This window comes from Astyanax mexicanus, chromosome 13 (assembly GCF_023375975.1).
Source record: "Astyanax mexicanus isolate ESR-SI-001 chromosome 13, AstMex3_surface, whole genome shotgun sequence".
Taxonomy (NCBI): Eukaryota; Metazoa; Chordata; class Actinopteri; order Characiformes; family Acestrorhamphidae; genus Astyanax; species Astyanax mexicanus.
Window position 1 is genome coordinate 7715141 of NC_064420.1, and position 24940 is coordinate 7740080.

The following is a 24940-nucleotide window of genomic DNA, read 5'->3' on the forward strand; positions in this document are numbered from 1 at the left end:
TTCAAGAAGCTTCTGAGCAATATTCGCTCCGGTAGTTTCTTCCCGCCTGTCCTGTAGAGTTATTAAGGCTGCAGGGGGTGACGAGTCCTGACCTGTTCATACAGGTTTTGTGTCAGGAGTCTCTACCTGCTTTACTAGTCTTCTCAGGTTAACACATTATGCAGACATTAAGCATTAGTGCAGCCAGCTTAGAACATTTATACTGATTCAAAATGTATACTGGATCCCAATTACCCAGCTAATTTCTGGAGAGTTGAATAATATGGAGTTTGATCCCACTTTGTTTAAGTATTCAATTTAAACGATTTTCTCTCCCTTTTTTTAATAGAGTTTACCCCATATTTTGAGTCATCATTACTTATATTTTACAGTTGAGACATGCTAAAATAATAAGTTAAAGTCTAGTAAATGTATTCTGTTTAGTGTTTGCAGGCCATAAGAGGAAGTTGTCATTTTTCTTACTGTAAAGTGCCTTAATGCTTGATTCGTCCAGTGCAGTAACTCTGCTGCTGGATTCATTTTTCTATTTAATGGCAGAAGGCAAGCAGGACCATTTCATCTTGTATTAAAAAAACAGAGACACTAGCTGTCTTCTCTAAATAGGCAATGTTTATTCATATTTTAAATTGCTAAAATTATGACAAAGAATTGCCTTCTAGTGTCAGGCCCGTCCAGCCAAGCCAAGCACTCTATGCCCAAATAAGGACATTCCCCTAGTTAGAGCATGCACACACACTCTGAGAGGCACTCCATGCCCAAATAAGGACTTCCTCTAATCAGGGCAAGCACACGCAGCCATCCAGCCCTGATTAGAGATCAGATTCACCTGGGCAGAGTGTTTCTCTGCTGTCGCCCAGTATTGGTCGCTCACATGGTCTGTGTTTCTTTGTGGTTCCAGCCTGTTTGCATCATAGACTGTGTATAGCTGGACAGAACATCGTCTCTCAAAAGTGAAGCCACCACAGGTCGGGCGCCCCCTGCTGTTTGGCTGCAGAAAGCTGTGTAACTCCACCCATCCCCATAGGTTTCAATGGCAAAACAGACAACTCTCAATCACGTTTTTTTCCAATATACTGTAATTCTACCTCCATTATTTAAATGCAACAGCTAGTGTAACCTCTGCTTATATTGTCACATTTTTATATCCCCACAAAATTGGGTGTTTAAAACGTTATTCAGCTCTATTCAAAAAAGGTGTGGTTATGGTAAAAGGGCTGCTTATGGGCGGGACCAATAACAGACCGTCGGCTCCGCTCCGCAGTCTGTGACCGCGAGGCAGCCCTCAGGGGTGGGGTTATTTAAATGAGTAGGCTGCTCTCCACAGTCTTTCTCCCTCCTCTGGTCTCTACTGCTCAGAATCGGGTTGCAGGATCGCCAACATGGCGGAGGATTTTGGCTTCATTTTCATTGAATAAATGGGAACGGAGACACAACGTCCAACTTTTTTTACATTGTCTGGTTTGCATCTCTACAAAGCGTTCTTTTTCCCAAGCCTGTTTCGCCCTAGTTCCTGGTGTTTCCCTGGACTCCTCCCTGCTTAAGTATCCCTGTTTAATTTATTGTGTTTGTTTGCCCAGTTTACTTTTTAGTCTAGCTGTTTTCCTAAGCTCTGCTTAGCAGTTTTCTGTTTGCCCTTTTCTAGTCTAGTGCTCCCATTGTTTTTTCCCCATTCCCCATACTACTTCCTGGTTATATTGTTTTGGCAGTTTCACTTATTCCTTGTTTCTTTAGTCCCTGGTTCTTTTGGCCCAGTCCAGTTTGCTTTGTCAGTTTTTATATTTGTTTCCTATTTTGCCCAACTTTAGTGTGTTGCTCTATTCAACTTTCTTATTGTAGTTTTGTTGTTTATTTTTAATTAAATTCTACTGCTTCGTTTTTACATCCCAGCAGTGTCTTTTATTTCCTTTTTGCCTGTTAAGTCAGGCATGACATCTAGTAATGTACCAGCAAAACTATTTACAGATAGTTCAGGAGTAGCACACCCATTATGCAAATAAATGATTTCAGGAGCCAATAGAAAGATATACTGTAAGATATGTTAGGTAAGCCTTACATTTAGTTCTAAAAAGAGTTAAACGTTTAACTCACACAAATGTTATTATGGTGCATTGAGTATTTACATATTCTAAAAATGCAAATAGAGATCTAGGGAACATGCCAATTATTCTGCCAGTGATTTTTTACAAGGCTGTTTTGTTCTGTTCTCTTAACAGAGCACTTTTATGTTCATTTGATAGTTATTTGAAATTATTTTTAGCTAACAGAAAGTCAGTAATGTTCCTAGGGTGGTTTAACTCACAGAAATGTTACCAGTTACATTCTATTCAGTAATTACATGTACATTCATAATGAGTTAATGAAATCACAGTGAGTTTATTCCAAAAGGCAAAATTTGCTCTGACGGCAAAAAAGAATAACAATGTTTGCTTTTGTTCATATTTATTATCGTCTGATTTGTTCATTTGTTTCACAATCACATCCTTGTACATCTACGTACATCCATTACAATTAGGTTGTAACGGATGTAAAAGCAAAACTACCTGCAAATGAAATTAAATGGATAATTTAAAAAAATACAATTTATGACCTCTACAAATAATATTATTCTACCTGCTGAAATAATTTTTACAGTGTGAGTCAATCATGTCAATTCAAACTCAATCAATTTAAATGATGAAATTCTCGGGGCATCCAGGGAGTGCAGAGGTCCAGCACCAGTATGTTTCACTGGAAACGAGAGAAAACAGCACATTAATGTTTTTAATGAAGAAAATGACTGCAAGCATAAATATCACTCAAGAACAGTTTATAACTGTCAGCATTGCCTTAATCACATTAAATCTATAAATAAAGATGTGTTGGTTGTTCCTTGAAGGAATCTATCTTACCTTTCAGTGCTCTAGATCTTTTCCTCCCTGAACTCGGTGGTGATGGAGTTGCCAGACTGGCACCTGTACTGTCCATACTCCACCTTGCTCTGGGATCCGGTGACGATGGTCAGCTTGACTGGAACCTTCACATCCACCTCCTTCCTCACCATGTTCACGGTGAGCTTGGTGCGGGGAGCGATTTTGGCTGGTAGGTTAACCCGGATGCTCTTCCTCTCTGTCCTGGTGTTGCTGCTCCCCTTCTCCACGGTGAAGGTGTTGCTCAGAGAAAAGTTCTGCTGTGCTTTCACCACTCCCACGTCTACACCAAATGATGCTCCCCAGCTTATCTGGGTGGAATTGCTAAAGCTGAAGCTATCAGTGACGGAGCCTTCGTACTCCTTACTCATCTCAGTGGAGAAGCTTTGCTCGTGGTCTCCATGGTTCAGACCACACAGGCTGTCGATGACCACGGCATTCATATGCTCTTCTTTCTGGTTCCACTGGATCTCTGCTGTTATAATGGGTTTCCCTGGCTTCAGAGGGCGAAGGTGAGACACTCTGTCATTGAACCAGCCGTACTCAGGCATGTCTCGAGAAGCTCTGGCCACCAGCTGAGCTCCACTTCTGTTGATGTGCTCATACAGGACCCACACCCCTCTCTGCACCTTGTGAGAAGACGCAACATCGTTAAAGTTGCCGTAGCACAGGTTGGTTTCAGTGGTGAAGACGAGGCTCCTGCCCCGGTAGTTAGTATGTTCGTAAAGGGTTATCTGAGGGTTTGTCAGGTCGTCAGTCACTTTCTCCAGAGAAGAAAAGGCGTCGTTCCTGTCCAGAGTGGCGTACTCTCCCTCCTCGTAGACATACTGAGAACCTTGAAAGTTGGTATGTTCATATGCCACCCATGGCTCCCCTATAACTTTCAGGGAAGAGATGCAGTCGTTGAAGTTTTCGCTTACCAAGTTGGGGACGGAGGAGGTGAACTCTTTGCTCATGCCCTGAAAGTTAATATGCTCGTAGATGATGATCTTGCTCATGGTGTCGCTCTGGAAGTCGATACTGAATGAGATGAATGAGAGGAGTCTGCAAGTCTGTGAAAAGTGTCTCTTAACCCCTCCATATATATAGGGGGCTGAGGAATTTGAGAATATGCAGGTTCTGCTGATCCTGAATCAGTTTTAAGCAGAGTTGACATTTTTTTAACTTCCTCCAAGCAAAACCAGTTCAAACACGTTTTTAGCCACAGGGAGTTTCACTTAACTGAATATTTACAACTGACCATTTCCCTGTGTCAAAGCAGAGTGGGTAATTTTACTGCACTAAATTATACTTTAAAGAACTGGTATAAAACTAGCATACTCCATACGTACTCCAACCTTGGTCACTCGCAACACTGAAATTCAAATCCAGTGCTGAATCGGGTCAAAATATGGCTAAATTCGTGCAGTCTGATTCGGGTATTAGTTCTAGCTCGCTTTATAGATACCAAGTAACTAGTTTGACTAAGTTTGAAACAATGTAAAGGAAGGAATTTAGCTCTTACTGCAGTTCTTTTATCAGCACTTTTTTATAAGCTAAAATTCAACCTCGACATTTAGTCCTAAAGTGGTATTTTTCTAACATGATTAACCCATAAGAACCCAGACCATGCTGTGAATATTTATACAACTGAGCAGCTCATTCATATTGTCTATCATTGTGATAAGAAAGCGCATTATTATTTTACTATTAAAATCCTGATTTAACATGAATATCACAAGAATTTCATATGGAACATACATCATTTATTAAGCATTTGACTTGTTAAAATGATTGGTGTTTGATTCTGTTTATTTTTAGTTCAGAAATGATATGAAAATTTTTATTGAGGAATGTAAGCAATGGATTAACTGCATGTTTAAATAACCATGAAATAAAAACAAGATTGACTGCAAAACACTAAAATATAATCACAGGCTTTTTTTTTTTACTTCTTATTCATACATTTTTATTAAATTGACGCTAAATATTGTGTACATGGGATCGTTAAAATGTCTAACAATTTTAATGGTGTTTATGTTTGTTTATTATTATAATTATTATGGTGCATTGATTATTAAAATATTCTAAAAAAGCAAACAGAGATCTACGGAATATGCCAATTATTCTGCCAGCTCTTTTTTTTACAAGGCTATTTTGTAGAGTTCTCTTAACAGAGCACCTTTATGTTTATTTGATAGTTATTTGAAATTATTTTTTGGCTAATAGAAAGTCAGTAATGTTCCTAGGGTGGACTGAATTTCTTATTTCAATTCAGCACAACATTTTGTATACTACTACCTAGTTTGTCATTTTTGCCACAGTACTACTATTATTTTTTCTTGTTGAGAGGTATTAAAAAGATATAAAAGTCTTCTTTTAAGGTCTTAAATTTGAGCTTTAAAAATGTGCAGATACTCTGCTCACGGACACAGTTTTAGGCGGTGTGGACACTGGGAAGACCGGACGGTCTGGCTTGTGAACTGGCATGGGCTGGAAAGTACTCAAGCCAGACTGTCCTGTTTTCCTGGTGTCCACACCGCCTAAAACTGTGCCTGTGAGCAGAGTATCTGCACATTTTTAAAGCTCAAATTTAAGACCTTAAAAGAAGTTCTGTGCTGGGGTGCTGGGCATTTAACCGGGCGTAAAGGATTTTCTGCAGCTCCTTGACCTGATTTGTTTCTGCCATTTCTGTCGTCTAATCTGATTTTCTCTATTAAAAATCTGACACTCACTGATGCTGCTGCTTTTTCTTACTGCTTTTTTTCATTGCTTTGAGTTAACTAGTATTAGTTATAGGTCAAATTTTGCATGTGTTTGATTTTAAAGGTAAAAATACTCTGAAATATGGTGATATTGTTTTAGGGCCATATGGGTCATCAACAAGGCTTTTTTGCTATTTGTAGCAAAATTCACACTGTTCTCGTTTCACCATTTAATAATATCTTTGTGTTTGTCTGTGTGTACAGTATGCATCAGTATAAAATGCCTCCATTAATGTACACAAACAAATAGACAAACACAAGGACAGATAAAAGGGAAGTGGGTTCGGTCAAAGCAGCTCTATACACGACCATAGGTGCTCAGTCTGTTTCAGACGAGGTGTTAACCACAGTATTGCTACACTGTAAAATGTGATAAGTTGATCTTACTTTTAAAAAATTAGGAAAGCAGTTGCCTTGAAAAATATATAAAATAACTTTATTAAGTGTACTCAAATCATAGTTAAATCTACACCGTTTACTTAAGATGTTTCTACTTTAAATACCCTGTAAATGCAAGTTGTTTTTTTAAGTGTGTATAACTCGATAAGTAGACTATATTCAAAAGTTCATGTAATATAATTTTTAAGTACAGTGAAATTAACATATACATATATATTTAACATTAATATTTTCCTGAACCTGTTTTTAGTCTTCTTTCTGGTTTCATTCAATTACTTTTTTACATACTCATAGAAAAGTAGATGAAGAAAGAAAACAGTAAAGAACTAAATGTACTGAAAGCATAGCGAGAACACAGAGTTACTACAGCTCAGTAAATGATGCTTGTTCTACAGCCTACAACACAGAGGTCAAGCATTTTATTATAAGAGGTGATCTACAAGTTTACCTAACCTAGCCTGGGAGGAATCACTTCACACTGATGGTGAGTGCTACAAACTGAAGGACACACCCAGTGTGCAAATCGATTGTGACAGAAGCCAATGGAAAAGAGGCTGCCAATGGCAACAGACTAAACTCAGTTAATTATAAGTTGGTTCAACTCAAAGATCTCAGTTTGAGTGTATATGTACCCACAAATGTTCATCTAACTCAAAATAGTTGAGTTTTGTTTAGAAATCTCCATTTTTATGTAAAACAGGCTTAATTTATTCGAGTTCAAACCACTTCTGGGTTTACAGTGTAGAGGTGGAGTGCTTTCTAAATTCTTAGCCACTGGGATACACCTCGTCTAGCATGAGTATTGTAGACCCAGTTACCCCAAATCTCTTGTTGATGGGGTGGCTAGATGGTTAATTACCTCCGGTCATCTATCCTCCATCTGAAGGGTTAAGTTGGCGTAGGTGGAGACATTCCCAAGTTTTGGCTGATCACTTTTGGTCAGCTTTCTTTCGTTACTATTTACCCAGTCTCCAAACAAGAAACAAGTGGTTTGACAAGCAGTCTTCAGTACAGTTAAACAATGTGGTTTTGGTCGTGGATCCCCGGCAGCCCAGAGCTGATTGGCCTCTGGTAAAAAAAAAAGTTGTCAAGTTGTACTCAAGTTGAGTAAGAACCGTGGATGTTTAAAACCGGAAAAGGATTTTCACAAGACCAGTGGCGAAACTAATTACACTTTCATCCATTCCAAATGATGAAACTGGATCTAGAAGCTCTGTGGTAACTACTACACCCAGCCTTTCAAGAAGGGCAAGTTTCCTGTATCCCAGTCAGAGTGGTGTTGTTTGTGTGTGAATGCCAGATAAGTGAGTACTTAATTGAATTATGTTCCTGAATGACAATTAGTAGATGTTATTTAGCTAGATTTGGAGGCTTGTTGTTGTGAATTGCATACAATGTTGTTTAGAAGCTGGCTGTTAACGATTAGCATTTTTTATTCATTCTGGCCTTCCTCCTGTGCTTTGACTTTTACCTCAGAGTGAATGACACTAGTTTTGAGCCCAGTGCCTATGCAGTCCACAAGAACATCCTCAACATATAGGGACCAACAGATAGACGAACAGAGATACGAACTGTGAGGATTTCAATTATTCTGTTTAAGACAGAATATATGGATTATGTTTTTATTTAAATAACTGTGTATTGGGGCAGGGGTGGATGAAGTTTAGTTTAATTTGGTTTAATCAGTTGTGTATTGGGGCGTAGGTGCATCAGGAGTTTGGTTTACAGTCTTAGATAGGTCCAGAGTTCATAGGTCACTGTATTAATAAATCCAGCCTTTCCTTGTGCCAGGGATTAAAAGCAGCCACAAGCCATGACACTGCCACCCCCATGTTTCACAATAAGTTTGTTGAAATGCAGAGTTCATTCTTTGTCGTTCAAGAAGCTTCTGAGCAATATTCGCTCCGGTAGTTTCTTCCCACCTGTCCTGTAGAGTTATTAAGGCTGCAGGGGGTGACGAGTCCTGACCTGTTCATACAGGTTTTGTGTCAGGAGTCTCTACCTGCTTTACTAGTCTTCTCAGGTTAACACATTATGCAGACATTAAGCATTAGTGCAGCCAGCTTAGAACATTTATACTGGTTCAAAATGTATACTGGATCCCAATTACCCAGCTAATTTCTGGAGAGTTGAATAATATGGAGTTTGATCCCACTTTGTTTAAGTATTCAATTTAAATGATTTTCTCTCCCTTTTTTTAATAGAGTTTACCCCATATTTTGAGTCATCATTACTTATATTTAACAGTTGAGACATGCTAAAATAATAAGTTAAAGTCTAGCAAATGTATTCTGTTTAGTGTTTGCAGGCCATAAGAGGAAGTTGTCATTTTTCTTACTGTAAAGAGCCTTCATGCTTGATTCGTCCTGAAGTGCAGTAACTCTGCTGCTGGATTCATTTTTCTATTTAATGGCAGAAGGCAAGCAGGACCATTTCATCTTGTATTAAAAAAACAGAGACACTAGCTGTCTTCTCTAAATAGGCAATGTTTATTCATATTTTAAATTGCTAAAATTATGACAAAGAATTGCCTTCTAGTGTCAGGCCCGTCCAGCCAAGCCAAGCACTCTATGCCCAAATAAGGACATTCCCCTAGTTAGAGCATGCACACACACTCTGAGAGGCACTCCATGCCCAAATAAGGACTTCCTCTAATCAGGGCAAGCACACGCAGCCATCCAGCCCTGATTAGAGATCAGATTCACCTGGGCAGAGTGTTTCTCTGCTGTCGCCCAGTATTGGTCGCTCACATGGTCTGTGTTTCTTTGTGGTTCCAGCCTGTTTGCATCATAGACTGTGTATAGCTGGACAGAACATCGTCTCTCAAAAGTGAAGCCACCACAGGTCGGGCGCCCCCTGCTGTTTGGCTGCAGAAAGCTGTGTAACTCCACCCATCCCCATAGGTTTCAATGGCAAAACAGACAACTCTCAATCACGTTTTTTTCCAATATACTGTAATTCTACCTCCATTATTTAAATGCAACAGCTAGTGTAACCTCTGCTTATATTGTCACATTTTTATATCCCCACAAAATTGGGTGTTTAAAACGTTATTCAGCTCTATTCAAAAAAGGTGTGGTTATGGTAAAAGGGCTGCTTATGGGCGGGACCAATAACAGACCGTCGGCTCCGCTCCGCAGTCTGTGACCGCGAGGCAGCCCTCAGGGGTGGGGTTATTTAAATGAGTAGGCTGCTCTCCACTGTCTTTCTCACTCCTCTGGTCTCTACTGCTCAGAATCGGGTTGCAGGATCGCCAACATGGCGGAGGATTTTGGCTTCATTTTCATTGAATAAATGGGAACGGAGACACAACGTCCAACTTTTTTTTACAGTGTCTGGTTTGCATCTCTACAAAGCGTTCTTTTTCCCAAGCCTGTTTCGCCCTAGTTCCTGGTGTTTCCCTGGACTCCTCCCTGCTTAAGTATCCCTGTTTAATTTATTGTGTTTGTTTGCCCAGTTTACTTTTTAGTCTAGCTGTTTTCCTAAGCTCTGCTTAGCAGTTTTCTGTTTGCCCTTTTCTAGTCTAGTGCTCCCATTGTTTTTTCCCCATTCCCCATACTACTTCCTGGTTATATTGTTTTGGCAGTTTCACTTATTCCTTGTTTCTTTAGTCCCTGGTTCTTTTGGCCCAGTCCAGTTTGCTTTGTCAGTTTTTATATTTGTTTCCTATTTTGCCCAACTTTAGTGTGTTGCTCTATTCAACTTTCTTATTGTAGTTTTGTTGTTTATTTTTAATTAAATTCTACTGCTTCGTTTTTACATCCCAGCAGTGTCTTTTATTTCCTTTTTGCCTGTTAAGTCAGGCATGACATCTAGTAATGTACCAGCAAAACTATTTACAGATAGTTCAGGAGTAGCACACCCATTATGCAAATAAATGATTTCAGGAGCCAATAGAAAGATATACTGTAAGATATGTTAGGTAAGCCTTACATTTAGTTCTAAAAAGAGTTAAACGTTTAACTCACACAAATGTTATTATGGTGCATTGAGTATTTACATATTCTAAAAATGCAAATAGAGATCTAGGGAACATTCCAATTATTCTGCCAGTGATTTTTTACAAGGCTGTTTTGTTCTGTTCTCTTAACCGAGCACTTTTATGTTCATTTGATAGTTATTTGAAATTATTTTTAGCTAACAGAAAGTCAGTAATGTTCCTAGGGTGGTTTAACTCACAGAAATGTTACCAGTTACATTCTATTCAGTAATTACATGTACATTCATAATGAGTTAATGAAATCACAGTGAGTTTATTCCAAAAGGCAAAATTTGCTCTGACGGCAAAAAAGAAAAATAACAATGTTTGCTTTTGTTCATATTTATTATCGTCTGATTTGTTCATTTGTTTCACAATCACATCTCTGTACATCTATGTACATCCATTACAATTAGGTTGTAAGGGATGTAAAAGCAAAACTACCTGCAAATGAAATTAAATGGATAATTTAAAAAAATACAATTTATGACCTCTACAAATAATATTATTCTACCTGCTGAAATAATTTTTACAGTGTGAGTCAATCATGTCAATTCAAACTCAATCAATTCAAATGATGAAATTCTCAGGGCATCCAGGGAGTGCAGAGGTCCAGCACCAGTATGTTTCACTGGAAACGAGAGAAAACAGCACATTAATGTTTTTAATGAAGAAAATGACTGCAAGCATAAATATCACTCAAGAACAGTTTATAACTGTCAGCATTGCCTTAATCAAATTAGACTTTATTAAGTCTATAAATAAAGATGTGTTGGTTGTTCCTTGAAGGAATCTATCTTACCTTTCAGTGCTCTAGATCAGTGTTTCTCAACCAGGGTGCCGCGGCACCCTGGGGTGCCGTCTGGCTTCATTGGGGGTGCCGTCAAAATATTGCGCCTCACGTGCATATTTCATTTCCAGAGTCAGCTCGTGTCGGGGTGTGTCCCAATTCACAGGCAGCATACTCTGAAGGATGCGACCCACAGAGGCGGTGTATTACTGCGCAGCTGTGACGCAATCTGTCTTCGAATACAGCCTCTGAAGGATGCAGCCCCTAAATTGGGACACACTGTAAAGTTTTTGTCCCCCACGCGATGCACGCGCTATTTTATTTCATATTCCGCCAGCAACACCCCTCGTTCTCACCTGAAGTACTGCGCCAGCAACACCCCCCCCCCGTTCTCACCTGAAATACTGCGCCAGCACCACCCCCCGTTCTCACCTGAAGTACTGCGCCAGCACCCCGCATCCCCCGCCCCCCCGCCCCGGGAACTGGGGTGCCGTGACATCTCGCATATATTAAAAGAGTGTCGTGACATAAAAAAGGTTGAGAAACGCTGCTCTAGATCTTTTCCTCCCTGAACTCGGTGGTGATGGAGTTGCCAGACTGGCACCTGTACTGTCCGTACTCCACCTTGCTCTGGGATCCGGTGACGATGGTCAGCTTGACTGGAACCTTCACATCCACCTCCTTCCTCACCATGTTCACGGTGAGCTTGGTGCGGGGAGCGATTTTGGCTGGTAGGTTAACCCGGATGCTCTTCCTCTCTGTCCTGGTGTTGCTGCTCCCCTTCTCCACGGTGAAGGTGTTGCTCAGAGAAAAGTTCTGCTCTGCTTTCACCACTCCCACGTCTACACCAAACGATGTTCCCCAGCTTATCTGGGTGGAATTGCTAAAGCTGAAGCTATCAGTGACGGAGCCTTCGTACTCCTTACTCATCTCAGTGGAGAAGCTTTGCTCGTGGTCTCCATGGTTCAGACCACACAGGCTGTCGATGACCACGGCATTCATATGCTCTTCTTTCTGGTTCCACTGGATCTCTGCTGTTATAATGGGTTTCCCTGGCTTCAGAGGGCCAGCCGTACTCAGGCATGTCTCGAGAAACTCTGGCCACCAGCTGAGCTCCACTTCTGTTGATGTGCTCATACAGGACCCACGCCCCTCTCTGCAACCTTGTGAGAAGACGCAACATCGTTAAAGTTGCCGTAGCACAGGTTGGTTTCAGTGGTGAAGACGAGGCTCCTGCCCCGGTAGTTAGTATGTTCGTAAAGGGTTATCTGAGGGTTTGCCAGGTCCTCGGTCACTTTCTCCAGGGAAGAAAAGGCGTCGTTCCTGTCCAGAGTGGCGTACTCTCCCTCCTCGTAGACATACTGAGAACCTTGAAAGTTGGTATGTTCATATGCCACCCATGGCTCCCCTATAACTTTCAGGGAAGAGACGCAGTCGTTGAAGTTTTCGCTTACCAAGTTGGGGACGGAGGAGGTGAACTCTTTGCTCATGCCCTGAAAGTTAATATGCTCGTAGATGATGATCTTGCTCATGGTGTCGCTCTGGAAGTCGATACTGAATGAGATGAATGAGAGGAGTCTGCTAGTCTGTGAAAAGTGTCTCTTAACCCCTCCATATATATAGGGGGCTGAGGAATTTGAGAATATGCAGGTTCTGCTGATCCTGAATCAGTTTTAAGCAGAGTTGACATTTTTTTAACTTCTTCCAAGCAAAACCAGTTCAAACACGTTTTTAGCCACAGGGAGTTTCACTTAACTGAATATTTACAACTGACCATTTCCCTGTGTCAAAGCAGAGTGGGTAATTTTACTGCACTAAATTATACTTTAAAGAACCTTGGTCACTCGCAACACTGAAATTCAAATCCAGTGCTGAATCGGGTCAAAATATGGCTAAATTCGTGCAGTCTGATTCGGGTATTAGTTCTAGCTCGCTTTATAGATACCAAGTAACTAGTTTGACTAAGTTTGAAACAATGTAAAGGAAGGAATTTAGCTCTTACTGCAGTTCTTTTATCAGCACTTTTTTATAAGCTAAAATTCAACCTCGACATTTAGTCCTAAAGTGGTATTTTTCTAACATGATTAACCCATAAGAACCCAGACCATGCTGTGAATATTGATACAACTGAGCAGCTCATTCATATTGTCTTTCATTGTGATAAGAAAGCGCATTATTATTTTACAATTAAAATCCTGATTTAACATGAATATCACAAGAATTTCATATGGAACATACATCATTTATTAAGCATTTGAGTTATTAAAATGATTGGTGTTTGATTCTGTTTAGTTTTAATTTGAACGCCTAACTAACATGAACTGTTAGCCTACACTAGTTCCTCAATGAATAATAAAAGCCAAACCAAAAATCGATACAAAGGGGGCACTTTTGTATTGCCGCTGGGTTTAGTTACATTTTATAGGGTGAGGAATGAGAAAAATATTCACCTTCACTTTTATATCTTGCCTCTTAAGGACAGCTGTTCTTCTGTGGTGGCCAGCGGCGCTAAAGCGCTAGAATCCTCCGCTTAGCCGCAATGCTAGGGTTGGTAGCGAGCACTTTCTAGACGAGGACTATGTTAAAGAGAGAGTTTTTGAGTCAGGAGCATTAAGTTAGTCGTTCGCCGGACAAATAAGCTAAAGTCCAAGGCTTTTTTCCTCCGTTTTTAATTTTTCCTTTGACCAGCTGGGATGTACAGACTGTCCGACTGGGGGTACTATAAAAGCAGCAGCTGTGAGCCGCAAGAAACAAGCCAAACAACGCGCCCACCCAGCAGAGCAGCGAGAGGTAACTTACAAAAAGTCTAGATAAGCTAACAGTTAAAAGATAACATAGCTAGCGTTAGCTACATAGCTAGCTACCTTACCAAAGCTAGCGTTAGCAATGTATCTACCTATCTTAACATAGCTAGCATTAGCTATTTTGCTAGCTATCTTACCAAGGCTAGCGTTTACTACTTAGCTAGCTAAGTTAATTGGCTAAATAGCTAATGCTAGCTAACTAGCTAACTAGCTAACGCTAACTAGATGAAGGTAGCTACCCAGCAAGCCTTCTAACTTCCAAACTGAATGGTTTATCAACCAAACAGCGCCTGGGTGTTTCAATATCCACTTAAATCATGTATGTTTCATTATTCAGTCTAAATGAACTCTGGACTTTACATGCTAAATAGCTAAGTCTATATAAACAAGCTAGTTAACTGGATGGCAGTACCTGTTGTTGACAGGCTGCTCCAAATATTTAATCCCTTAGAAAACGTGTACAAACTGAAATGTTTCATGTCCACTTTAAGCCAGTTAAAATGTCTAACAATTTATATTATGTTTTTGTTTGCTTATTATTATTTTGTTGCTTTGATTATTAACATATTCTAAAAATGCAAATAGAGATCTAGGGAATATGCCAATTATTCTGCCAGTGCTTTTATAAAAAGGCTGTTTTGTCGAGTTATCCTAGCAGAACACTTTTATGTTTATTTGATAGTTATTTGAAATTATTTTTGGCTAATAGAAAGTCGGTAATGTTCCCTAAGGTTGACTGAATTTCCTATTTCAATTCAGTAAAACCTTTTGTATACTATCACCTAGTTTGTCATTTTTACCACAGTAATAGCAGTATTTTTTCTTGTGAGAGGTATTGCTGCCACCCCCATGTTTCACAATAAGTGTGTTGTAATGCAGATTTTCTTCTTTGTTGCCCAAGAAGCTTCTGAGCAATATTCACTCTGGTAGTTTCTTCCCACCTGTCTTGTTATTAAGTTCCTGAGTAATTAAGGCTGCAGGGGATGACGATTCCTGACCTGTTCATACAGGTTTTATGTCAGGGGTCTCTACCTGCTTTACGAGTTTTCTCAGATTAACACATTATGCAGACATTAAGCATCAGTGCAGCCAGCTCACAACATAAACGTTGGGTGCTGAGGAAATTTATACTGGTTTCCATTCACCCAGCAAGTTTCTGGAGAGTTGAATAATATGATGTTTGCTCCCACTTTTTCAATATTTAATTTTTAAAACAAAAATTTTCTCTCATTTTTGTTTAAGTAGACTTTACCCCATATTTTGAGTTATAATTACCTACAGTATATTTAACAGCTGAGGCATGCTAAAACAATAAGTAAAAGGCTACCAAATGTATACTGTTTAGTGTTTGCAGGCCATAAGAGGAAGTTATCATTTTTCTTACTGCAAAGAGACTTCATGCTTGATAAGTAATGCAGTGCAGTGCTGGATTCATTTTTCTATTTAATGAGAAGACACTAGCTGTCTTCTCTAAATTGGCAATGTTTAGTCGTATTTTAAATGGTTAAAGTATGACAAAGAATTGCCTTCTTGTAATGTACAAGCAAAACTATTTGCAGATAGTTCAGGAGTAGCACACCTATTATGCAAATAAATTATGTGAGGAGCCAATAGAAAGATGTACTGTAAGATATGTTAGGTAAGCCTTACATTTAGTTCTGAAATGAGTTAAAAGTTTAACTTGGAAATGTTACCATAACTGTACCCTACAGTCTTATTCAGTGATTACATGTACATTCACAATGAGTTAATGTAATCACAGTGGGCCAGTTGTTCAGAGGTAATCTAATCGGATTTTAGTTATCGGATTGGATCAAATCTGGAAAACGGGTTGTTCAAAAGGGAAACAAGGGGTAGGATTTCAAGGTGAATTTCAGGGAGAAAATGTAGTAAAATTTTGAAATTAAAGTTTTAAAGTGAAAAAACATTTGTACAATTAATTATTCTGGATTTCCGCCCTTTTATTGGGCAACCAGAATCTTCACCGGTAAAGCCAGCAGTCACAGAAGCTCAGAAAAGAGGCTTGAAGCATCCCTTTCGAAATACTAATGGTGATGACTATGAAACTCTTCTTAAACGAGAAACTCACAGAGCAGAAGCACAGATTCTCCTGGCAGAGGAACAAATAAAGCTGACCAAACTGCAGCAAACCAGGGTGCAACTTCAAATCCTCCTCCTAAAATCAGGGCTTGAAAATGCAGGTCTCTCTTTCTCATATGAAGAACCCTGAATATCTTGTTAATTATTGGACATTTTTTAATTAAGATGCTTTTAATATATTCACAATGTATTTGTTAATGTATATGTTTTTTTATTTGTTGTGGCTCAGATAAGGGGTCATGAAATAAATTATAAATGAAAGTGGATGTTTATGTTTTCCTGAAAACTGTGTATCTGAATTAGGGAGATCCAATCCAATGTTGCTTTGAAAAAACGGCTTAAAAAATAAGACAGATCACCTGATCCTGGATAGCAAAAATGGGATTACCAGATCTGGATAATTTTGATCCGGATTACATTTTTTGAACAACTGGCCCAGTGAGTTTATTCCAAAAGGCTAAATTTGCTCTGACGGCAAAAATGAAAAAAGAACGATGCTTGATTCTGTTCATATTTATTATGATTTGATTTTTATTTATTTGTTTCACAATCACATCTTCACATTCACTGTAAACATTATAAAATGCCAGGTAAAACAATTATAGTTATCACTTCAAATATTTCTTATTTCAAGATATTTGTCTGTTTTGTCTGTTGTAAGATAAAGCAACTATGTTTCAGACTTTTGTTTGTAATGGATGTAACGGATAAAAGCATAACTACCTGAAAATTAAACAAAATTCAATTAAATTCATCATTTAAAGAAACACATTTTAATAATGTTTACATAAAATATTATATTATTCTACCTGCTGAAATAATGTTTACAGTGTGAGTGTCAATCATGTCAATTCAAACTCAATCAATTCAATTGATGAAATTCTCGGCGCATCCTGGGAGTGCAGAGGTCCAGCACCAGTATGTTTCACTGGAAACAAGAGAAAACAGCACATTAATGTTTTTAATGAAGAAAATGACTGCAAGCATAAATATCACTAAAGAACAGTTTATAACTGTCAGCATTGCCTTAATCAAATTAGACTTTATTAAGTCTATAAATAAAGATGTGTTGGTTGTTCCTTGAAGGAATCGGTCTTACCTGTCGGTGCTCTAGATCTTTTCCTCCCTGAACTCGGTGGTGATGGAGTTGCCAGACTGGCACCTGTACTGTCCGTACTCCACCTTGCTCTGGGATCCGGTGACGATGGTCAGCTTGACTGGAACCTTCACATCCACCTCCTTCCTCACCATGTTCACGGTGAGCTTGGTGCGGGGAGCGATTTTGGCTGGTAGGTTAACCCGGATGCTCTTCCTCTCTGTCCTGGTGTTGCTGCTCCCCTTCTCCACGGTGAAGGTGTTGCTCAGAGAAAAGTTCTGCTCTGCTTTCACCACTCCCACGTCTACACCAAACGATGTTCCCCAGCTTATCTGGGTGGAATTGCTAAAGCTGAAGCTATCAGTGAAGGAGCCTTCATACTCCTTACTCATCTCAGTGGAGAAGTTTTGTTCGTGGTCTCCATGGTTCAGACCACACAGGCTGTCGATGACCAAGGTATTCACATGCTCTTCTTTCTGGTTCCACTGGATCTCTGCTGTTATAATGGGTTTCCCTGGCTTCAGAGGGCGAAGGTGAGACACTCTGTCATTGAACCAGCCGTACTCAGGCATGTCTCGAGAAGCTCTGGCCACCAGCTGAGCTCCACTTCTGTTGATGTGCTCATACAGGACCCACGCCCCTCTCTGCACCTTGTGAGAAGACGCAACATCGTTAAAGTTGCCGTAGCACAGGTTGGTTTCAGTGGTGAAGACGAGGCTCCTGCCCCGGTAGTTAGTATGTTCGTAAAGGGTTATCTGAGGGTTTGTCAGGTCTTCAGTCACTTTCTCCAGAGAAGAAAAGGCGTCGTTCCTGTCCAGAGTGGCGTACTCTCCCTCCTCGTAGACATACTGAGAACCTTGAAAGTTGGTATGTTCATATGCCACCCATGGCTCCCCTATAACTTTCAGGGAAGAGATGCAGTCGTTGAAGTTTTCGCTTACCAAGTTGGGGACGGAGGAGGTGAACTCTTTGCTCATGCCCTGAAAGTTAATATGCTCGTAGATGATGATCTTGCTCATGGTTTCGCTCTGGAAGTCGATACTGAATGAGATGAACGAGAGGAGTCTGCAAGTCTGTGAAAAGTGTCTCTTAACCCCTCCATATATATAGGGGGCTGAGGAATTTGAGAATATGCAGGTTCTGCTGATCCTGAATCAGTTTTAAGCAGAGTTGACATTTTTTTAACTTCTTCCAAGCAAAACCAGTTCAAACGCGTTTTTAGCCACAGGGAGTTTCACTTAACTGAATATTTACAACTGACCATTTCCCTGTGTCAAAGCAGAGTGGGTAATTTTACTGCACTAAATTATACTTTAAAGAACTGGTATAAAACTAGCATACTCCATACGTACTCCAACCTTGGTCACTCGCAACACTGAAATTCAAATCCAGTGCTGAATCGGGTCAAAATATGGCTAAATTCGTGCAGTCTGATTCGGGTATTACTTCTAGCTCGCTTTATAGATACCAAGTAACTAGTTTGACTAAGTTTGAAACAATGTAAAGGAAGGAATTTAGCTCTTACTGCAGTTCTTTTATCAGCACTTTTTTATAAGCTAAAATTCAACCTCGACATTTAGTCCTAAAGTGGTATTTTTCTAACATGATTAACCCATAAGAACCCAGACCATGCTGTGAATATTGATACAACTGAGCAGCTCATTCATATTGTCTTTCATTGTGATAAGAAAGCACATGATTATTTTACAATTAAAATCCTGATTTAACATGAATATCACAAGAATTTCATATGGAACATACATCATTTATTAAGCATTTGAGTTATTAAAATGATTGGTGTTTGATTCTGTTTAGTTTTAATTTGAACGCCTAACTAACATGAACTGTTAGCCTACACTAGTTCCTCAATGAATAATAAAAGCCAAACCAAAAATCGATACAAAGGGGGCACTTTTGTATTGCCGCTGGGTTTAGTTACATTTTATAGGGTGAGGAATGAGAAAAATATTCACCTTCACTTTTATATCTTGCCTCTTAAGGACAGCTGTTCTTCTGTGAAAAAAGCGCTAGAATCCTCCGCTTAGCCGCAATGCTAGGGTTGGTAGCGAGCACTTTCTAGACGAGGACTATGTTAAAGAGAGAGTTTTTGAGTCAGGAGCATTAAGTTAGTCGTTCGCCGGACAAATAAGCTAAAGTCCAAGGCTTTTTTCCTCCGTTTTTAATTTTTCCTTTGACCAGCTGGGATGTACAGACTGTCCGACTGGGGGTACTATAAAAGCAGCAGCTGTGAGCCGCAAGAAACAAGCCAAACAACGCGCCCACCCAGCAGAGCAGCGAGAGGTAACTTACAAAAAGTCTAGATAAGCTAACAGTTAAAAGATAACATAGCTAGCGTTAGCTACATAGCTAGCTACCTTACCAAAGCTAGCGTTAGCAATGTATCTACCTATCTTAACATAGCTAGCATTAGCTATTTTGCTAGCTATCTTACCAAGGCTAGCGTTTACTACTTAGCTAGCTAAGTTAATTGGCTAAATAGCTAATGCTAGCTAACTAGCTAACTAGCTAACGCTAACTAGATGAAGGTAGCTACCCAGCAAGCCTTCTAACTTCCAAACTGAATGGTTTATCAACCAAACAGCGCCTGGGTGTTTCAATATCCACTTAAATCATGTATGTTTCATTATTCAGTCTAAATGAACTCTGGACTTTACATGCTAAATAGCTAAGTCTATATAAACAAGCTAGTTAACTGGATGGCAGTACCTGTTGTTGACAGGCTGCTCCAAATATTTAATCCCTTAGAAAACGTGTACAAACTGAAATGTTTCATGTCCACTTTAAGCCAGTTAAAATGTCTAACAATTTATATTATGTTTTTGTTTGCTTATTATTATTTTGTTGCTTTGATTATTAACATATTCTAAAAATGCAAATAGAGATCTAGGGAATATGCCAATTATTCTGCCAGTGCTTTTATAAAAAGGCTGTTTTGTCGAGTTATCCTAGCAGAACACTTTTATGTTTATTTGATAGTTATTTGAAATTATTTTTGGCTAATAGAAAGTCGGTAATGTTCCCTAAGGTTGACTGAATTTCCTATTTCAATTCAGTAAAACCTTTTGTATACTATCACCTAGTTTGTCATTTTTACCACAGTAATAGCAGTATTTTTTCTTGTGAGAGGTATTGCTGCCACCCCCATGTTTCACAATAAGTGTGTTGTAATGCAGATTTTCTTCTTTGTTGCCCAAGAAGCTTCTGAGCAATATTCACTCTGGTAGTTTCTTCCCACCTGTCTTGTTATTAAGTTCCTGAGTAATTAAGGCTGCAGGGGATGACGATTCCTGACCTGTTCATACAGGTTTTATGTCAGGGGTCTCTACCTGCTTTACGAGTTTTCTCAGATTAACACATTATGCAGACATTAAGCATCAGTGCAGCCAGCTCACAACATAAACGTTGGGTGCTGAGGAAATTTATACTGGTTTCCATTCACCCAGCAAGTTTCTGGAGAGTTGAATAATATGATGTTTGCTCCCACTTTTTCAATATTTAATTTTTAAAACAAAAATTTTCTCTCATTTTTGTTTAAGTAGACTTTACCCCATATTTTGAGTTATAATTACCTACAGTATATTTAACAGCTGAGGCATGCTAAAACAATAAGTAAAAGGCTACCAAATGTATACTGTTTAGTGTTTGCAGGCCATAAGAGGAAGTTATCATTTTTCTTACTGCAAAGAGACTTCATGCTTGATAAGTAATGCAGTGCAGTGCTGGATTCATTTTTCTATTTAATGGGAAGACACTAGCTGTCTTCTCTAAATTGGCAATGTTTAGTCGTATTTTAAATGGTTAAAGTATGACAAAGAATTGCCTTCTTGTAATGTACAAGCAAAACTATTTGCAGATAGTTCAGGAGTAGCACACCTATTATGCAAATAAATTATGTGAGGAGCCAATAGAAAGATGTACTGTAAGATATGTTAGGTAAGCCTTACATTTAGTTCTGAAATGAGTTAAAAGTTTAACTTGGAAATGTTACCATAACTGTACCCTACAGTCTTATTCAGTGATTACATGTACATTCACAATGAGTTAATGTAATCACAGTGGGCCAGTTGTTCAGAGGTAATCTAATCGGATTTTAGTTATCGGATTGGATCAAATCTGGAAAACGGGTTGTTCAAAAGGGAAACAAGGGGTAGGATTTCAAGGTGAATTTCAGGGAGAAAATGTAGTAAAATTTTTAAATTAAAGTTTTAAAGTGAAAAAACATTTGTACAATTAATTATTCTGGATTTCCGCCCTTTTATTGGGCAACCAGAATCTTCACCGGTAAAGCCAGCAGTCACAGAAGCTCAGAAAAGAGGCTTGAAGCATCCCTTTCGAAATACTAATGGTGATGACTATGAAACTCTTCTTAAACGAGAAACTCACAGAGCAGAAGCACAGATTCTCCTGGCAGAGGAACAAATAAAGCTGACCAAACTGCAGCAAACCAGGGTGCAACTTCAAATCCTCCTCCTAAAATCAGGGCTTGAAAATGCAGGTCTCTCTTTCTCATATGAAGAACCCTGAATATCTTGTTAACTATTGGACATTTTTTAATTAAGATGCTTTTAATATATTCACAATGTATTTGTTAATGTATATGTTTTTTTATTTGTTGTGGCTCAGATAAGAGGTCATGAAATAAATTATAAATGAAAGTGGATGTTTATGTTTTCCTGAAAACTGTGTATCTGAATTAGGGAGATCCAATCCAATGTTGCTTTGAAAAAACGGCTTAAAAAATAAGACAGATCACCTGATCCTGGATAGCAAAAATGGGATTACCAGATCTGGATAATTTTGATCCGGATTACATTTTTTGAACAACTGGCCCAGTGAGTTTATTCCAAAAGGCTAAATTTGCTCTGACGGCAAAAATGAAAAAAGAACGATGCTTGATTCTGTTCATATTTATTATGATTTGATTTTTATTTATTTGTTTCACAATCACATCTTCACATTCACTGTAAACATTATAAAATGCCAGGTAAAACAATTATAGTTATCACTTGTCAAATATTTCTTATTTCAAGATATTTGTCTGTTTTGTCTGTTGTAAGATAAAGCAACTATGTTTCAGACTTTTGTTTGTAATGGATGTAACGGATAAAAGCATAACTACCTGAAAATTAAACAAAATTCAATTAAATTCATCATTTAAAGAAACACATTTTAATAATGTTTACATAAAATATTATATTATTCTACCTGCTGAAATAATTTTTACAGTGTGAGTCAATCATGTCAATTCAAACTCAATCAATTCAAATGATGAAATTCTCGGCGCATCCTGGGAGTGCAGAGGTCCAGCACCAGTATGTTTCACTGGAAACAAGAGAAAACAGCACATTAATGTTTTTAATGAAGAAAATGACTGCAAGCATAAATATCACTAAAGAACAGTTTATAACTGTCAGCATTGCCTTAATCAAATTAGACTTTATTAAATCTATAAATAAAGATGTGTTGGTTGTTCCTTGAAGGAATCGGTCTTACCTGTCGGTGCTCTAGATCTTTTCCTCCCTGAACTCGGTGGTGATGGAGTTGCCAGACTGGCACCTGTACTGTCCGTACTCCACCTTGCTCTGGGATCCGGTGACGATGGTCAGCTTGACTGGAACCTTCACATCCACCTCCTTCCTCACCATGTTCACGGTGAGCTTGGTGCGGGGAGCGATTTTGGCTGGTAGGTTAACCCGGATGCTCTTCCTCTCTGTCCTGGTGTTGCTGCTCCCCTTCTCCACGGTGAAGGTGTTGCTCAGAGAAAAGTTCTGCTGTGCTTTCACCACTCCCACGTCTACACCAAACGATGCTCCCCAGCTTATCTGGGTGGAATTGCTGAAGCTGAAGCTATCAGTGACGGAGCCTTCGTACTCCTTACTCATCTCAGTGGAGAAGCTTTGCTCGTGGTCTCCATGGTTCAGACCACACAGGCTGTCGATGACCACGGCATTCATATGCTCTTCTTTCTGGTTCCACTGGATCTCTGCTGTTATAATGGGTTTCCCTGGCTTCAGAGGGCGAAGGTGAGACACTCTGTCATTGAACCAGCCGTACTCAGGCATGTCTCGAGAAGCTCTGGCCACCAGCTGAGCTCCACTTCTGTTGATGTGCTCATACAGGACCCACACCCCTCTCTGCACCTTGTGAGAAGACGCAACATCGTTAAAGTTGCCGTAGCACAGGTTGGTTTCAGTGGTGAAGACGAGGCTCCTGCCCCGGTAGTTAGTATGTTCGTAAAGGGTTATCTGAGGGTTTGCCAGGTCCTCAGTCACTTTCTCCAGAGAAGAAAAGGCGTCGTTCCTGTCCAGAGTGGCGTACTCTCCCTCCTCGTAGACATACTGAGAACCTTGAAAGTTGGTATGTTCATATGCCACCCATGGCTCCCCTATAACTTTCAGGGAAGAGATGCAGTCGTTGAAGTTTTCGCTTACCAAGTTGGGGACGGAGGAGATGAACTCTTTGCTCATGCCCTGAAAGTTAATATGCTCGTAGATGATGATCTTGCTCATGGTGTCGCTCTGGAAGTCGATACTGAATGAGATGAATGAGAGGAGTCTGCAAGTCTGTGAAAAGTGTCTCTTAACCCCTCCATATATATAGGGGGCTGAGGAATTTGAGAATATGCAGGTTCTGCTGATCCTGAATCAGTTTGAGTAGAGTTGACATTTTTTTAACTTCCTCCAAGCAAAACCAGTTCAAACACGTTTTTAGCCACAGGGAGTTTCACTTAACTGAATATTTACAACTGACCATTTCCCTGTGTCAAAGCAGAGTGGGTAATTTTACTGCACTAAATTATACTTTAAAGAACTGGTATAAAACTAGCATACTCCATACGTACTCCAACCTTGGTCACTCGCAACACTGAAATTCAAATCCAGTGCTGAATCGGGTCAAAATATGGCTAAATTCGTGCAGTCTGATTCGGGTATTAGTTCTAGCTCGCTTTATAGATACCAAGTAACTAGTTTGACTAAGTTTGAAACAATGTAAAGGAAGGAATTTAGCTCTTACTGCAGTTCTTTTATCAGCACTTTTTTATAAGCTAAAATTCAACCTCGACATTTAGTCCTAAAGTGGTATTTTTCTAACATGATTAACCCATAAGAACCCAGACCATGCTGTGAATATTGACACAACTGAGCAGCTCATTCATATTGTCTATCATTGTGATAAGAAAGCGCATTATTATTTTACTATTAAAATCCTCATTTAACATGAATATCACAAGAATTTCATATGGAACATACATCATTTATTAAGCATTTGACTTGTTAAAATGATTGGTGTTTGATTCTGTTTATTTTTAGTTCAGAAATGATATGAAAATTTTTATTGAGGAATGTAAGCAATGGATTAACTGCATGTTTAAATAACCATGAAATAAAAACAAGATTGACTGCAAAACACTAAAATATAATCACAGGCTTTTTTTTTTTTACTTCTTATTCATACATTTTTATTAAATTGACGCTAAATATTGTGTACATGGGATCGTTAAAATGTCTAACAATTTTAATGGTGTTTATGTTTGTTTTTTATTATAATTATTATGGTGCATTGATTATTAAAATATTCTAAAAAAGCAAACAGAGATCTAGGGAATATGCCAATTATTCTACCAGCTCTTTTTTTTACAAGGCTATTTTGTAGAGTTCTCTTAACAGAGCACTTTTATGTTTATTTGATAGTTATTTGAAATTATTTTTTGGCTAATAGAAAGTCAGTAATGTTCCTAGGGTGGACTGAATTTCTTATTTCAATTCAGCACAACATTTTGTATACTACTACCTAGTTTGTCATTTTTGCCACAGTACTACTATTATTTTTTCTTGTTGAGAGGTATTAAAAAGATATAAAAGTCTTCTTTTAAGGTCTTAAATTTGAGCTTTAAAAATGTGCAGATACTCTGCTCACGGACACAGTTTTAGGCGGTGTGGACACTGGGAAGACCGGACGGTCTGGCTTGTGAACTGGCATGGGCTGAAAAGTACTCAAGCCAGACTGTCCTGTTTTCCTGGTGTCCACACCGCCTAAAACTGTGCCTGTGAGCAGAGTATCTGCACATTTTTAAAGCTCAAATTTAAGACCTTAAAAGAAG

General features: G+C 39.0%; 3 protein-coding genes and 1 pseudogene across 4 annotated transcripts; all 4 read right to left on the minus strand.

Annotated features, from left to right (window-relative positions):
- Positions 1–2422: 2422 nt before the first annotated feature.
- On the minus strand, positions 2423–3978 carry LOC125780603 (epidermal differentiation-specific protein-like). Its single transcript, XM_049463041.1, has 2 exons — positions 2889–3978; positions 2423–2727 (listed from the first exon to the last, which is right to left on the minus strand). The coding sequence occupies exon 1, from the start codon at positions 3902–3904 to the stop codon at positions 2900–2902; it is 1005 nt and encodes a 334-aa protein (XP_049318998.1). The 5' UTR covers positions 3905–3978; the 3' UTR covers positions 2423–2727; positions 2889–2899.
- LOC111194039 (epidermal differentiation-specific protein-like) lies at positions 2423–23423 on the minus strand. Of its 2 annotated transcripts, XR_007423868.1 has the most exons (3): positions 22333–23423; positions 22045–22161; positions 2423–2610 (listed from the first exon to the last, which is right to left on the minus strand). XR_007423868.1 is itself a non-coding variant. In XM_049463036.1 (2 exons), the coding sequence occupies exon 1, from the start codon at positions 23346–23348 to the stop codon at positions 22344–22346; it is 1005 nt and encodes a 334-aa protein (XP_049318993.1). In that variant the 5' UTR covers positions 23349–23423; the 3' UTR covers positions 21732–22161; positions 22333–22343. The 2 variants fall into 2 exon arrangements, 1 of the variants encoding a protein (XP_049318993.1); XM_049463036.1 differs by lacking the exon at positions 2423–2610 and having other exon boundaries at positions 21732–22161.
- LOC125780605 (epidermal differentiation-specific protein-like) lies at positions 10355–12422 on the minus strand (annotated as a pseudogene).
- LOC125780601 (epidermal differentiation-specific protein-like) lies at positions 16221–17906 on the minus strand. The gene is made up of 2 exons (XM_049463038.1): positions 16822–17906; positions 16221–16650 (listed from the first exon to the last, which is right to left on the minus strand). The coding sequence occupies exon 1, from the start codon at positions 17835–17837 to the stop codon at positions 16833–16835; it is 1005 nt and encodes a 334-aa protein (XP_049318995.1). The 5' UTR covers positions 17838–17906; the 3' UTR covers positions 16221–16650; positions 16822–16832.
- Positions 23424–24940: the final 1517 nt, after the last annotated feature.